The sequence below is a fragment of the Polistes dominula genome, unplaced genomic scaffold (assembly GCF_049000335.1).
Source record: "Polistes dominula isolate Pdom_NZ unplaced genomic scaffold, Pdom_raw_medaka contig_31, whole genome shotgun sequence".
Classification (NCBI taxonomy): domain Eukaryota; kingdom Metazoa; phylum Arthropoda; class Insecta; order Hymenoptera; family Vespidae; genus Polistes; species Polistes dominula.
Genome location: NW_028300925.1, coordinates 7443855 through 7458643, shown reverse-complemented (window position 1 = coordinate 7458643; position 14789 = coordinate 7443855). Strand labels below are relative to the sequence as shown.

Genomic DNA, 14789 nt, shown 5'->3' with positions numbered 1-14789 from the left:
CGGTCCATTCATCTTACATGAATTCTTACATGTAAGAAAAATTATGAATACGCAGGCTTAAGATAATAATTTTTTTTTCTTTACTTCTTTTCTTCTTTTGCGCCATTTTCATCCGTGAATAAATAGAAATAAATAAATTTTTTAATGATGTATTTTCATTTTACCTAACATTGCACACATGGTGTTCAATCCACTCCTCGCAATAAAAATTTTCTGAGGAGCGAGTTGCACACCCGGTGTCCAATGACCTTATTTATGTGAATTCATCTACGAATTGGATGATTTCCATAGTAAATATGTTTTTTTATTAAAAATGAATAATATAAAGAAAAAAAAATTTCGCTCCTGGGGATCGTGTTCGAAAAAAATCTTCGTCTCGAATGAGTTATATCTTTATTTTTTAATGTTATAATAGTTTCTATATAACATTTGGTATATTATTTATGTTTTTAATTTCTTTGTAGTACTTTTAGAAGCACTTTCATGTTTTCTTTTTGACGACTCCTCAGAAATAATTACATAATCTTCTTCTTTGTCATTAATTTCTTCGGGATTAACATTTCCTTCCTCTCGTTTTTTCTCAGTATCATCTGCGCGCTTTCTTTTCTTACGTTTCTTTTTTTCTTGCAATTAGACGATGAATTGTTATTCTGATTTTCATTATTCTCCTGATTATTAATTTCTTTATTTTCATTGAAATTTGTATTTTCTGTTCCTATACTCGTGTCATGCATTCGAGGAGTATATAATGGTAAAGGAACGTCAAAATTTCTTTTAAACAGAGCAACAAAGAAACCATTACATAAATCTACTTCAGGTTTAGCATAAATGCATTTGTTTTTGCAATTACTATCCTTCGAACTGTAATTTAACCAATCTTTTTTAAGATATTTTTTAATAGATACAAGTTTATATGCATCTCCAATGTTAGTTAAAATTTCATCTATCACATCTTCGTTTTCTTCTCGATTTAACGAACAAGTACTGTAAACAACTTTTTTTACGGTTGGAAAGTTTAATAGAGCATGTCGTAAAAGAAATACTTGGAATGATTGTAAACTTTTTAAACGTCTTTCATCTTTAACATCCTTTTTACCCATTTTTGGTCTATCGATAATACCTGGATTGTAAAGTAAGTAATTAAAAATTATAGATAAATTATCTTATTTTAATTTTGAAATTTCATTAAAAAATTTTTAATTATTACCTGAACCAGAACAACTAGGATCAACTAAAATATATTCGACGTCTGGGCATTGACTTGGATCAAGGCACAAAACATCTTTATTTATAGTACGAACACAGTTAGAATTAGTTGTTTTTAATAATTCGGATAGTGTTTGATATCTTCTGTTTTCAATTTCAACCGCATAAATAGTTCTAATAAAAATAAATTATTATGTAATTAAGTAAAATCCATTGAGCTTTACGAGTAACTGCAATTAAATAAGATTGAGAGTGCATTACCCTTGATTTTGTAATATCGCAGCTAAATGCGAGGTTTTCATTCCTGGAGATGCACACATATCCAAAACAACAGATCCAATTGGTGGATTAAGAATAAACGATGGGAGACAACTCGCCTGAGATAAATATAAAAAATATACTATAATATTTACTTACAAAATAATAAGATTATTTAAAAGAAATATAAGTAATACCTTATCTTGCAATAACACTTTTCCATTTGTATAACTCGGATGATTAAAAAATGATGTACCATATGGAAAAACAAGTAATTCAGGTACGTGATAATCTTTAGTAAAATACGGTTCTGACAAATTGGATATTAATTTCAAATAAGATGAATAATCCGTATAATCGAGCAATAAAGACCATCCTTCGTATTCAAAATTTTCTATAGCTTCTTGAACTGATAATAATAAAGTATTTACACGCACATATCTTGGTTTTGACACTGAAAAAAGAAATTCAAAGTGATAAGAAATTCTAATTTCTATAATTTTAATATTAGATGGATATCAAACAATACTCATGATTAATTATTAAATCTGCATTTATTTTCATTTATAAGATTTAACTTGAAACTTTGTTTTTCTAAGTAAACATAGCATCTTAACATAATATTAAAGGCATAATATACGAAATATAGTAAGTAGAATAAAAATAATAATTTATAATTTAATATATATTACGGATATAAATTGTTAAATAAAAGTATGATTTTTATTAATTTTATTTCTTTAATATATATTCTCATATATATATATATATATAGATATTATTAATCCTTTTTAATATTAAAATTGTTGATAGTGATACTATCATCAGATTCATCATCATCTGGTTCATGAAAGGCTTTATAAACATAACAAAATATTATTAAATGCACAGTAATGACAGCAGCAGTTACAGACACACAATTGGTGATGAATCTGTCTGTATGAAATTCGGTAGTCATAAAGTGCTGTACGCCAAAAAATGCAGCAAAAGGCAATGTAAACATCGCAGTACTATATAAAAAAAATGTTATCAATGTTGCGAATAGAGTCATAATGAATATATTAAAATAAAACGAATAATATCATAAATAACTCCTTTCTCTTGATTTGTGTATATGCAATAATAAGCTTCTTTTTTTGTTTTATTTTTTCTAAGGTCTCCAATCTTTGATAAAATTATTAAGACTTTTCCAAGATGCTTGGTAGAAACTTTTTTAATGTCATTGAAGTCAATGTAGAAGTATCTCCCAATTCTGCAAAAAACATGCACTTTTGATAATATGAAATGTCCAAGTATATTTACCTGTTTTTTGAGGTATAGCTACGTCAGAATCATTAATATTCTTCAACGCATCTCTTAAACGACTTTCATAATTTAATAATGTTTCAATGGGTTTAGCATTACTCGTTAACCGTTTCTTTCCCCAAATAAGTTCTGTTATTAAAACTCTTGCTAACCAAGGATCAAAACGTGGTTCATTTATAAGTATTTTCGTTGCAATAATAAGCTGATTTAATTGATCACTTTTTTGTAGGGTATTTGATGTTAAAGCATACAATCCAGATACATTCTACAGAAAGAAGTTTACAATCTATGTATAATATGTTTAAATTACCAATTCCCACACAATTAATAGTACAAAGAAAAGTGTATAAATAAAATAAACAAAGTATAAAATTCTTCATTGATTAATTTTCAATTCAGATTACTCATAACAACTTTATATAATATATGTATATATTATAAGTATTATTTATATATTTGTATGTATTTATTTACTTACAGGATGCTTTTCAGAAAAAATTAATGATTTAAAACTAGCACCATTTTCTTGAACATCTCGTACAATTTTCGATGCTAATTTATAAATTCGCGGAACTTTAATAGAATGTACAAATCCTTCAGACATATTACATCCAATATTGTTCTAAAACTTTTCAAATAAGCTATTTAAACAAATTATATATTTATTGTTCTTTCTTCACGCCATGTGATTCGGCTTTGTGCTATTTATAGTTACATTTAGTCTAAAATTTGGTCATCAGAGGACGCCAATCGAGACACTAGCGACATCTAAAAACTTAACAAAAGATTTTATGTGATCCCATTCGTACGATAATTATCGTACGCGTACGATAATTTTACGCCCCTGTGTCGATCAGACGAACTAAAGTCTCTGGGATCACTGCGAAAGAATCAATTAAAGATATTCTTGTCTGATCAGTATAATCGAACACGTGCTATTCGGTAAAAATTGTAAACGTTTATATTCGTTGATTAACAATGAATGGCATTATGAAATCGAATAAAAAAACACCCCTACGAAAAAGAAAACTCGAAAAGAAATCTGATACGTGTAAAAGTAAAAAATTAAAAAAGAAAAATCGAAATCCTATTGATATGAATAAAACTGAGGAAGTGAATGAAAATACACTTAGTTTACCTCAATGTGGTTTTTACTGGGATTCACTGTCAGACTTAAAATTAAAAGCAGATATTGAAACATCTAGCGACAGCGAGGACGACACAGAGAAACAAAAAACATCAAAAGTGAAAAAATTAAATGCTGCCCAGCGTAGGGAACAAGAACGACAAAAGGAACGTGAAATAAGAGCACGTGAGGAAGCTTTAGCAAGCAATCAAATGCCTAATTCAGTTGATCAGTTTGATAGATTAGTATTAGCAAGTCCAGATAGCTCGTTGGTTTGGTTGCAATATATGGCTTATCATTTGCAAGCAACAGAAGTCGAAAAAGCAAGAGCTGTTGCTAAAAGAGCTATTAAAACAATTAATTTTAGGGAAGAAAATGAGAAATTAAATGTATGGAATGCATGGTTGAATTTAGAATCCAAGTTTGGTACATCTGAAACTCTCAATGACGTTTTCCAAGAAGCTGTAAAAAGCAACGATGCTTTGAAAATTTATACGCACATGTTAACGGTACATGTTGAATCAAAACGTCAATTTGAATTACAAAAATTAGTTAATACTTTTATAGTAAAATTTAAACAAAATCCACAAGTATGGGTGGAATGCGGCAGTGCATTATTAAAACTTGGTTTGAAAGATAAGTCTAGACAAATAATGCAACGAGCATTACAATCTTTACAGCCTTCGGAACGTAAGTAATCATTAAATGCTTTACAATAAATTTACTTGTAACATTTAATTTAATTATGTTTAATTTAACACACTATTTTTAGATGTCAACATTATGGTACGTTTTGCGAATCTTGAAAATCAATTTGGAGACAAGGAAAGATCGCAAACGTTGTTCGAGCAAATTTTAAGCTCATATCCCAAACGCGTAGACATATGGTCATCATATGTAGATTCGTTGGTAAAGTCAGGAGAAATTTTAATTGCAAGGTAATATTTTATATTCCCCTTGAAAAATCATCGAATAAAATCTTAAAAATATGTGTGTGTTTAAAAACTTAAGTGTATATGTATCTTTTTACAGGAAAGTTTTAGAAAGGGCAATCGTCCAAAAATTACCACCTAAAAAAATGAAAACACTTTTTAAGAAATTTATTTCCTTCGAAGAAAAACATGGCACCTCAGAAGACGTGCAGCGTGTACAACGTATTGCTACAGAATATATAGAAAATCAATGTAATGAACGTATAAATTAATTATTATAAGTTTATAATATTATTCTAATATAATTTTAAAATGTTATATTGTAAATACATAGTGTAAATAATGTAAAAGTAAACTTTTTTACAAGTACAACAAAATCTTTGAACAATAATAAAATAATTTATAATGACTACTTTGACTATCACTTTTCGTTATTAATTATACAAATTGTCAATAAAATTTTAAATTAAATTAACCTTTCCCTAGTGGTTATTTAGTTTTGTAAAATTAAAAATATGTACAAATTTAAAAAACGCCATTTTTGAATCCTGTTTAGGGTATTTCTTTCCTAAAAGTTGATTTACATGAAACGGAAGGCGTTATGAGAAAATACCGAAAGAAGAACAAAGAAATTAAAGATAATTGTTAACAGTTTTAAAATAAATATTTGATTTAACGCAAACGACAAAATCTATTTAATAATCATATCTCTTTAGAAATAATATCGATTGTAAATCGTGATTAAAGAAGAAAATGAAATAGTTGTGGATGCGCCATATTATTTCTTTCCTTTTTTATTGTGATTGCAATTACAATTTTTACAAAATATACAAAACCTTTAGACGTATTATATCCAATGTTATTCTGATATTTTTTAAGTAAATTATTTAAACAAATTATATTTTCTTTCGTTCTTTTATTTCGATATGCGATCCGGTTTCGTGCTATTTATAGTTACATTTAGTATAAAATTTGGTCATCAGAGGACGCCAATCGAAACACTAGCGACATCGAAAGACTTAACGGCAAAAACGATTAGAAATATTTTCGTCTGATCAGTGTAATTGAACACGTGCTACTATGATTAATATTGAAAACGTTTATATTCGTTGATTAACAACCTAATAATTTAATTTTTTAAACTAGTACTTAACAATTAAGTATATACTTTTTTGTGAATTGTGTCAGTTTTACTTGAAATATAAATTACATATCTTTATCCATTATTCAAAGTATCATAATCGATAACTTTTTCTTTTTATCAAGGTATATTATTTATAATTTTATTTATAATTATATAGATTGATTTAATCACAATATCATAATTTTTCACAATATTTTCTTATTTTTTTGATATTTTTTAGATGACCTTACAAGATTTTCCAAGAGGAGGAGAAAAACGTAAAAGTTTTTCAGAACAAGTAAGCTTTTCTCTTTACTACTATTTTAATTTTATTATAACTTAGATTAATCTAAATTTATATTTTAATAGTCGTCATATAAAAATACTGAAAATAAGAAAAGAAGAAAAACTAAGGATAATAGAAAATTCGACAATGCACGTAGTAAAGAATCTGACTTGGTCGCTTTTACAAACTCTACAGCTGAACGTCTATCTAATGCGATATTATGCGAAGGCTTAGTAATCTTAGGGAGAATTTGTGAAGTTAAAGACTATGAAATAATTGTTTCATTACCAGGTGGATTAACTGGTCAATTGAAAGCATTGTTTATTAATAAATCATATAATGATATGTTAAATAGTCTGGTTAAAGAAGAAGAAGATAATTCATCATCTCAATACAAATCTTTAACAGAGTTATACAATATTGGAGAATATATTGTATGTTATGTTAAAAGTACTCATGCTGAAGGAAAATGGAATATCCAATTATCTCTCGAATCACATTTAATAAATCAAAATATTAATATTAATTATTTAGCTTCTGGTATAAGATTAACTTGTACCGTTAGCAGTATAGAGGATCATGGTTATATCGTAGATACAGGCATTCCAGATGTAAGAGCATTTATATTTAATAAGGATGTGGATGCAGATAAACAATATTGTAAGTATTATTAATTGTGGAATTTATAATTGCACTTTTTAACCCCTTGCATTACAACAATGTGTGAAATTAATAATAAGTTTTGCAGTCCATACATAAGCATAAATTACAGCACTGAATATGGCATATATCTCTGCTCTTTAAATCATAGTGCAAGGAGTTAATATTTATTTGATTGATAATATTATTAATATCGTTGTATGTTTTGTAGTTCCAGGTAAACAGCTTTTTTGTAGTATCAAAGAATTGCAAACAACGAACAATGTTACGACAATTAACTTGGTAGCTAAACAGAAATTAGTTGAAAAAGTTATCAATTATGAGATTGAGTCTCTAAATATTCTTACGCCTGGAACAAAAATTCAGCTTTGTATTACAAAAATTTTATCAAATGGATTACAAGTATCTTACGGTGAAGAAAATATAGGTTACATAAATAGAATTTATGTGGATAAAAATGAATCTTCTTATACTGAAGGTATGATGATAAATGGAACATTGATGTACATTATGCCAACAGTCAAATTTGGATACTTCAGTTTAATTATAAACAAAAGGTCTGAAATAGAAAACCAAAATGCAAATTTAAATAGAGGAGATATTGTTGAAAAAGCCACTGTCTTATTTAGAGAATCTGGTGGCATTGTTTTACAATTAAATTCGCATTTACGCGGATTTGTATCTTTGCATAGAACTGGCGTTAGTTTTGAAAAAATAGCAGCCAAATTTACTCCTAATTCTGTGCATAAATGCAGAGTATTATTTTACAACTGGATGGAACAAATGTATACATGTACAATGCAACCGGATGAATTAAAGGAAAAACATTTTACGGATTCTGATCTTTCCATAGGCGATTTATTACAAGTGCAAATCAAAAAGATTAATACTGAAAATAATTATATAACCGTAAACATAGGAAAAATAATTGGAACTGTCACTCCAGAGCATATATCTGATTTTGAATCAAATGTTTTGAACACATTGAAAGTTGGTCAATCGATTGAAGCCAGAGTTCTAAATATAAATAAAGGAAATAACAAAATACTATTTACATTGAAGGAATCATTGATAAGGAGTGATTTGCCCATTTTATCTAATATTCATGATGCTAAATGTGGTTCAAGGCATCATGGTACTATTGTACAAATTAATAAAAATGGTTTATTAGTAAAATTTTTTGGAGATGTTAAAGGTTGGCTTCCATGTGTATATTTAGATAAAAGTACTGCTTCAGTAAACTGGAATTACAAGATAGGACAAACAATAGCAGTATATATTGAAAGTGTTAATGAAAACGAAGGCAAAATGAAATTAAATTTATTTAGTAAAATTAATATAATAAAGAGAAATGAATTATTGATTGGACAGATGGTAGAAGGGAATATTATAGAAGCTTCTTCCAATGGAATACGATTACAAATTAAAGATAAAGATGGATATTCTCAGGAAGGATTTTTACCAGCAGGTCATATGGCACCATGCATTGAGATAGGCAAACTTTTAGCATCAAAAGCTACACCTGGTGATGTTATTTCTGCTTTAGTATTTGCTATTGAACCAACTTTATTATTAAGCAGAACGTTCTTGTCGGACGAAAAACATAGAGAATTAAAACAACTTAAAGTCGGAAATTCTATACCAAGTTCGGTTGCAAATATTGGACAAGATGGTGTTAGAGTCGTTCTACCTATTAACAATTATAATAGGTACGGTTTTGTTTCATACAAAAACATTTCTAATTTGGACAAATTATTTGTAAATCAAATCTTATTTGTAAAGATTACTAATATTAATAAAAAAGAAAAATTATTAAGTTTAACTATGTCATTGGAAAAACTATGGACTGAAGAAGCTGATGAAGCTCAAAAAATTATGGGACCAGTCGATCTGCTTAATCTTTACTTTAATAAGGTTAAAGAATTAATAAGTAATCCTTACTATAAAACAAGACCTATATCAACTGCAAGTATTGGACAAGTTGTTACTGGAAAAATTGATAAGATTACGGAACATGGTCTTACATTAAAATTACAAAACAATCTGCAAGGTACCGTATGTAAAGATCATTACACTGGAAATGTTAAAGTGGGAGATAAAATATCGGGAAAAATTTTATGGATCAATTATATACATGAAGTTGTTGAAGTAACATTATTACCTAATATTATAAGAAAGATTAATCCTCATCAAAGTGTTAATCCACCTACTAAAACTTTACTGCGCGGAGAAATTGTAATGACTTCACAATGGTTCGTTTTAGTAGCATTGAAAGGTAAAGGAAGAGGTACATTAGCTGCTTTACCTGCTCGTCTTCATGTCAATGATTTACGGCCGAATTTAAAACCATATGTTCTTTCATCTCATATTAGATGTTACGTTATTTTAGATAAACAAGAATCTGACATTATGCCTATCTGTATGCTAAAATCTGCATTTGAAATATCAAAAAAAGATGCTATATCTAAAATAAGAAAATAAGCTCTAGCATTGTTTTTATTGTATAAAATCATAAAAATTAATGATAATAGTTTACAATATTATTTTTATATTATAACTTAAAAATGTTATATTGTAAATAAATTATGTAAAAGATAATCGCGAAAATAAATTTTTTTACAATTACAACAGAACCTTCGAACAATAAAAAATTATTTATAATGACTACTTTAACTATCACTTTTCGTTATTAATTATACAAATTGTCAATAAAATTTTAAATTAAATGAAACTTTCCCTAGTGGTTATTTAGTTTTGTAAAATTAAAAATATATACGAATTTTATATAAAAACGCCATCTTTGATTCCTGTTTAAGATATTTCTTTTTTAAATACTGATTTACATGATACAAAACACGTTATGAGAAAATGTCGGAAAAAGAACAAAGAAATTAAAGGTAATTATTAGTAGTATTAAAGTAAATATTTGATTTAACGAAAATGACCAAATCTATTTAATAATCATATCTCTCTTTCTAAATAATATCAATTGTAAATCGTGATTTAAGAATAGAATGAAAATGGTTTACGATAAAAACAAGCGATCATGCGGGTGCGCCATATTATTTCTTTCCTTTTTCTTTGCGATTGCAATTGCATTTGCGTTGATATTGGTTCTTCTATCTCTCTAGCATGCTGAATGTTTCCTTAAAAGTTTCTAGTAAAGTCTGTTGTGTTAATTATTTGCTGAACTAAAGTTATCTGTTTATAAATCTCTTTTAAAAATTCATATTTATATTAAATTCAGATCAAAATTCATAGGTCAAGAGTGGTTGTAAGAGTGGAGACTTCGAGAGTCTCGCAATCTAAATATGCAAGAAGTAGAAGGCACAGACGGTAAATAATATTTTTATTTTTTCAATACTACTATTTATAAATTAAGTGTGCATTATATCACTTTTAAATAATATAATAATGTGATATTATTATTTAACATTAAAGTCGTTTATGAACAAATTTAAATTACATTATATATCTAACCTCACTTTTTTGTACAAGCCAATGAAACTTACCTATTGCATGAGTTAAATATTTTTTAGATTATGTAAAGTATGAAGATAAGATTAAAGAGATGTTTGTTAGCAGGGTCACCATGGAACAATTCCAGTGGTTGCGAAGAAGAACGCAGATCGAATCAAAAGGAGGGTAAAAAATCTAATGTTTTGCCATTATGGGGTAACGAAAGAACTATGAACCTGAATCCATTAATATTGACAAATATACAATCTTCACATTATTTTAAAGTTAATTTGTATGAATTGAAAACTTATCATGAAGTGATAGATGAAATTTATTATAAAGTTTCCCATTTGGAACCATGGGAAAAAGGAAGCAGGAAAACGGCAGGCCAAACTGGCATGTGTGGAGGCGTGAGTATGTTTTTTTCAAAACGTTGTTGTTATCTTATGTTATTAATATAATTATTGAATTAAATTTAAATTTATAATAAGATATGTGTGTGCTTGTCTTATATCTTAAGTAAAATATCTAAGTATTAATTGAAACCAAATCTGATAGTAAAAACCTGCATTGAAAAATGTTCACAACGGGTTATATTGCTTACAGATTTTTAATATGACATATCAAATATTATTCTATATCCATATAAATATATATATATATATATTTAAAAATATTAAATTTGTACTATGAACACTTAATACATCACCTATTGCAGAATAGCATGTTCTTGGTTGATATGTTATATTACAGTATGAATGTGATTAACTGATATAGTGGATGAAAATTTAGCGGTTCATTCAGGTACGAGGTGTGGGTGCTGGCGGTATCGTCTCAACAGCTTATTGCCTTCTATTTAAACTGTTCACATTGAGGTTAACAAGAAAGCAATTGAATGGTCTAATTAATCATCTGGATTCACCGTATATACGTGCCTTGGGCTTTATGTATATCAGGTAAATCATTTTCAATAATATAATTAAAATATAAACTTGATTATCCAGCATGCGTGTCTATGGGTTCTCTTGCAATCGAGTTGTTATCATTAGTAGGTCGCAATTATTCCTTCTATTATGATACAACTATGACATACTATGCTGAATACAAATATCAATAGTTATTAAAAGGATGAAAAGGTATCATTACCGAAGATCTTTTAAATTTAAGGAAATCATAAAACAGTGCGACTAATAGTTACGTTCCAGCTGAGGACTTGAGAATGGTATGAGCCAAGTTAATTTAAACTTGTTAAAAGATATTCTTTATTTGGATGAGTTTTATTTTTAAAGAAAATAGTTTATTTTTTCCAAGTTTTATATCTACTTATTTAAAATAGATATCTCTTTTGTCTTATTCATAACCTCAGCAGATTAAAGGCAGTTCGTATTAATTTGGATAATCGAGTTGATATTGCATTTACTCATCTCATTATATTATTATTTTTCTTTTATGTCTATCATTTCATTGAAATATTTATTTTATAACAGATATACTCAACCGCCAGCAGATTTGTTCAGTTGGTACAGCGATTATTTAGAAGACGAAGAAGAAGTAGATGTAAAAGCGGGTGGTGGGCAAGTTATGAAAATGGGTGATATTTTAAAACAATTTTTAACAAAATTGGAATGGTTTTCCACTTTATTTCCAAGGATACCTGTACCTATACAAAAGGAATTAGAACACAGACTAGCGGAAAGATTTCCACAACAAACTATCAATGCTCGTAATGCAAAACCACCTATCACATTAAACAGTCACGGTAAATATAGTAATAATAGCACTAGTGGTCGAAAAGATAATGGAAATTTAATGAGAAATCAGCAACCACGTCATATCCCAGACAACGAAGCTGAATGGGGAGAAGCAGAAAGAGCAAGCCACTGGCGAGCCAGGTGCGTCTACGTGGTATGAATACAATCACGTTACTAATTTTTAATAAATAGATTCAAATCATTTAAAAATATTTTTGAGATATTTTTTTAGTAATTTACTATGTTAATATTTTGATGTTCTTTATCCTTTTTGTTAAAATGAAAAAGAAAAAGAAATGTAATTAATTCAATTAATTTTCAAAACGTTTCGATTGGATAAAAAGTAGAATATGAAGTTAAAATGATGCTTAAGTGTATTATTGCATCAGTACTTCCCTTCGAATTTATCATGTTACAGGTCTGACGAAGATCGTAAGGATAAGTATAGAGAAAGAGAAAGAGAAAGAGATGCAGATAGAGACAGAATTCGAGAACGTGAAAGGGATAGACCTCGTGAACGAGATAGAGAGAGGGAAGGACATTTTAGGCACTCAAGTAGTCGTGATAGAAGTCGACGATCAAGAGATTACAGAAGTCGTAGTAGAGATAGATCATATAGAGATCGGAGTAGGGATCGTCATCGTGATAAGGATCGACACCGAAGCAGGTAGATAATAATTTTATAAAATCTATCAAAATAAATCTATCAATGAGTCTATAAATATAATTTTCTTCTTGCAGAAGGGGTTCACCGTATGATTATACTGGAGCGCTCTCTCGTGAGAAAGAAAGACAACGAAAAGAATGAGATTTAACAAATAAAAAATGTTTGCAACAAATATCAATTTATGTATGTGACATTTGATAATGTATGATGTATGATTGGATGGCTACGTAAACACGAGCGAATATGTATGCGTGTGTTTGCTGCAACTTGTGCATATGTATGTTTGTGCGCGTAAATAAACACATCCTAATATAATTGTGGAAATGAACACGATTTAGAGCCGAGCCATTCTTAGAGCAACATCTCCAACAACAAAATAATATCCTAAATTTGATCCAACTATGTGCAACACATGTAGTTTCCATGTTTTTATAAAATAAATTCTGAAGCACATCTATAATGTATGATATTTTAATAGATTAAACTGCCCTTATATATATAATAATAATATAATAATAATAATAATAATAATATCTTTATGTATTCCAAGTTTCACAGCCATGAATAAGAATTGATTTATAATCTCCATATAATAATTTTAAGTTATTAATTTTATTCATTTATTCTTTCGATTCATTCAAACACTAATCAAAACTCTTTTAAAAAAATCTCTTATATAACAAAACATATTATTCCTTATTTTATTACGTAGGATTTGAATCGAAAAAAATTTGTAATTATATTATTAGATATTTCAATATTAATTTCGTTATTTTGCAAGTTGAAAAGAGTTGTTTCGACAATCAAATAAATTTCCCTAAAGAGCTACTAATGAATCGGCGAGTCTTAGTTTGTGAAGTGTTCTGTAAAAGTAAAGTATATGTTATACATACATGTATAGATATGACGTGTACAATATACTTAGTCATTTCGCTGTTTCTTCTGCCATAATTTGCCGACTTTATCCAATTTGCTTGGGATAATAAAGCATCCTCTGTCCAAAATCCAATTTCTTGAGCTATTGTTATTGGTATTCTATACATATTTGTTGGTCCAACTGGTTTCCATAAACCTTTTTTTCTTTGCAAATGCATGCGCCGATTACTTCCATATGAAAAACCATCAGCAGTACCAAGGATTGGATCAAGTTTATTATAAACCTCGCTAAAACTTCTATTTTTATTAGAACGTAAACGTTCTTCTAAAATTTCTTTAACATTTGGCAGTATAACTGGTTCTTGATAATCTGAAAATTTCGATACACGTATATAATAATAACTGCATCATTGAAAAAATGTATCTACTTACAAAAATGATTAGTTTTAGGATATATTAACAGTATAAATCTGTCTATCTGTAAATTTTACCTTTTCTTAATGTTTCAGTAAAATAATTGCCATAACCGGTCAAAGTAAGCCCAAATATCTCCACTTTTACGATATCATGTATATAAACATAAATACATATGTTTTATAATAAATAGAAAAACAAATAAAGGTTAAATTAGATTTTTAAATGAAAAATACTTTAAAATAAATTTTTAAAATAAATTTGAAAAATGTATACTTTTATCAGGTGGAAATAAAAATTGAATTTTTATATTATTTTACAATAAACATGTGTTAAGAGCTATGTAACGTTTAAACAAATTTATTATCATTTAAATATTATAATTTTATATTTGGTAGATTTAAGATATTATTTGAATGAATATTAACTATAATTAAAAATATAAATTATTTAATAAAATTTCCAGATAAATTCGAGAAATCAATTAAAATCATTCAACAATTATCTGTTATTTAAAATTGTAAATTTTTGGATAAATTTAATTTTCCTTAGCGGTGTCCATTGGTTATCTAACTTCACTCTGATTGGTCAGTTGCATCGATATACTTTTGTAGATAGCGCTATGGTCGAAGTATTTCAACGCTGATTATAAACAGGCTTATGTTACAGACGCCCTTATTTAGAATTAGCTTAAGGTTTAGACTTTATAGTTTATGGTGACTTAGA

At 27.9% G+C, this 14789-nt stretch overlaps 5 protein-coding genes across 7 annotated transcripts; 3 read left to right on the top strand and 2 right to left on the bottom strand.

Annotated features, from left to right (window-relative positions):
* Window positions 1-376: 376 nt before the first annotated feature.
* On the bottom strand, window positions 377-3504 carry Nsun5 (Nop2/Sun-like domain containing protein 5). Its single transcript, XM_015334995.2, is given in 7 exon segments — window positions 377-630; window positions 633-1120; window positions 1208-1380; window positions 1468-1583; window positions 1662-1918; window positions 2767-3034; window positions 3248-3504. Coding segments are annotated over 7 exon segments (1617 nt in total). The 5' UTR covers window positions 3374-3504; the 3' UTR covers window positions 377-441.
* A 99-nt stretch (window positions 3505-3603) lies between these two features.
* Rrp5 (Ribosomal RNA Processing 5) lies at window positions 3604-5236 on the top strand. The gene is made up of 3 exons (XM_015334994.2): window positions 3604-4585; window positions 4668-4833; window positions 4928-5236. Exons 1-3 carry the CDS (start codon window positions 3748-3750, stop codon window positions 5097-5099), a joined length of 1176 nt encoding a protein of 391 aa, XP_015190480.1. The 5' UTR covers window positions 3604-3747; the 3' UTR covers window positions 5100-5236.
* A 594-nt stretch (window positions 5237-5830) lies between these two features.
* Window positions 5831-9529, top strand: LOC149033009 (rRNA biogenesis protein RRP5-like). The gene is made up of 4 exons (XM_089171134.1): window positions 5831-6093; window positions 6192-6248; window positions 6320-6896; window positions 7108-9529. The coding sequence occupies exons 2-4, from the start codon at window positions 6192-6194 to the stop codon at window positions 9375-9377; spliced, it is 2904 nt and encodes a 967-aa protein (XP_089027260.1). The 5' UTR covers window positions 5831-6093; the 3' UTR covers window positions 9378-9529.
* Window positions 9530-9948: 419 nt separating this feature from the next.
* LOC107073909 (uncharacterized) lies at window positions 9949-13233 on the top strand. 2 transcript variants are annotated; one of them, XM_015334833.2, is made up of 6 exons: window positions 9949-10232; window positions 10479-10765; window positions 11160-11311; window positions 11843-12247; window positions 12525-12773; window positions 12848-13233. In XM_015334833.2, exons 1-6 carry the CDS (start codon window positions 10208-10210, stop codon window positions 12912-12914), a joined length of 1185 nt encoding a protein of 394 aa, XP_015190319.1. In that variant the 5' UTR covers window positions 9949-10207; the 3' UTR covers window positions 12915-13233. The 2 variants fall into 2 exon arrangements, with proteins under 2 accessions (XP_015190319.1, XP_015190322.1); XM_015334836.2 differs by having other exon boundaries at window positions 9952-10232; window positions 10482-10765.
* Window positions 13234-13362: 129 nt separating this feature from the next.
* On the bottom strand, window positions 13363-14653 carry LOC107073911 (uncharacterized). 2 transcript variants are annotated; one of them, XM_015334842.2, is made up of 4 exons: window positions 14340-14653; window positions 14141-14203; window positions 13695-14019; window positions 13363-13636 (listed from the first exon to the last, which is right to left on the bottom strand). In XM_015334842.2, coding segments are annotated over exons 1-4 (435 nt in total). In that variant the 5' UTR covers window positions 14341-14653; the 3' UTR covers window positions 13363-13590. The 2 variants fall into 2 exon arrangements, with proteins under 2 accessions (XP_015190328.1, XP_015190327.1); XM_015334841.2 differs by having other exon boundaries at window positions 13363-14019.
* Window positions 14654-14789: the final 136 nt, after the last annotated feature.

Coding starts and splice junctions, on each gene's coding strand:
- LOC149033009 (XM_089171134.1), top strand. CDS start 6,192: ATGACCTTACAAGATTTTCCAAGAGGAGGAGAAAAACGTAAAAGTTTT. Junction 6,249..6,319: donor GTAAAAGTTTTTCAGAACAA/GTAAGCTTTTCT, acceptor ATATTTTAATAG/TCGTCATATAAAAATACTGA. Junction 6,897..7,107: donor GGATGCAGATAAACAATATT/GTAAGTATTATT, acceptor TATGTTTTGTAG/TTCCAGGTAAACAGCTTTTT.
- LOC107073911 (XM_015334841.2), bottom strand. Junction 14,020..14,140: donor TACTGAAACATTAAGAAAAG/GTAAAATTTACA, acceptor CGAAATTTTCAG/ATTATCAAGAACCAGTTATA.
- LOC107073909 (XM_015334833.2), top strand. CDS start 10,208: ATGCAAGAAGTAGAAGGCACAGACG. Junction 10,766..11,159: donor AAACTGGCATGTGTGGAGGC/GTGAGTATGTTT, acceptor CGGTTCATTCAG/GTACGAGGTGTGGGTGCTGG. Junction 11,312..11,842: donor TTGGGCTTTATGTATATCAG/GTAAATCATTTT, acceptor ATTTTATAACAG/ATATACTCAACCGCCAGCAG.
- Rrp5 (XM_015334994.2), top strand. CDS start 3,748: ATGAATGGCATTATGAAATCGAATAAAAAAACACCCCTACGAAAAAGA. Junction 4,586..4,667: donor ATCTTTACAGCCTTCGGAAC/GTAAGTAATCAT, acceptor CACTATTTTTAG/ATGTCAACATTATGGTACGT. Junction 4,834..4,927: donor GGAGAAATTTTAATTGCAAG/GTAATATTTTAT, acceptor ATCTTTTTACAG/GAAAGTTTTAGAAAGGGCAA.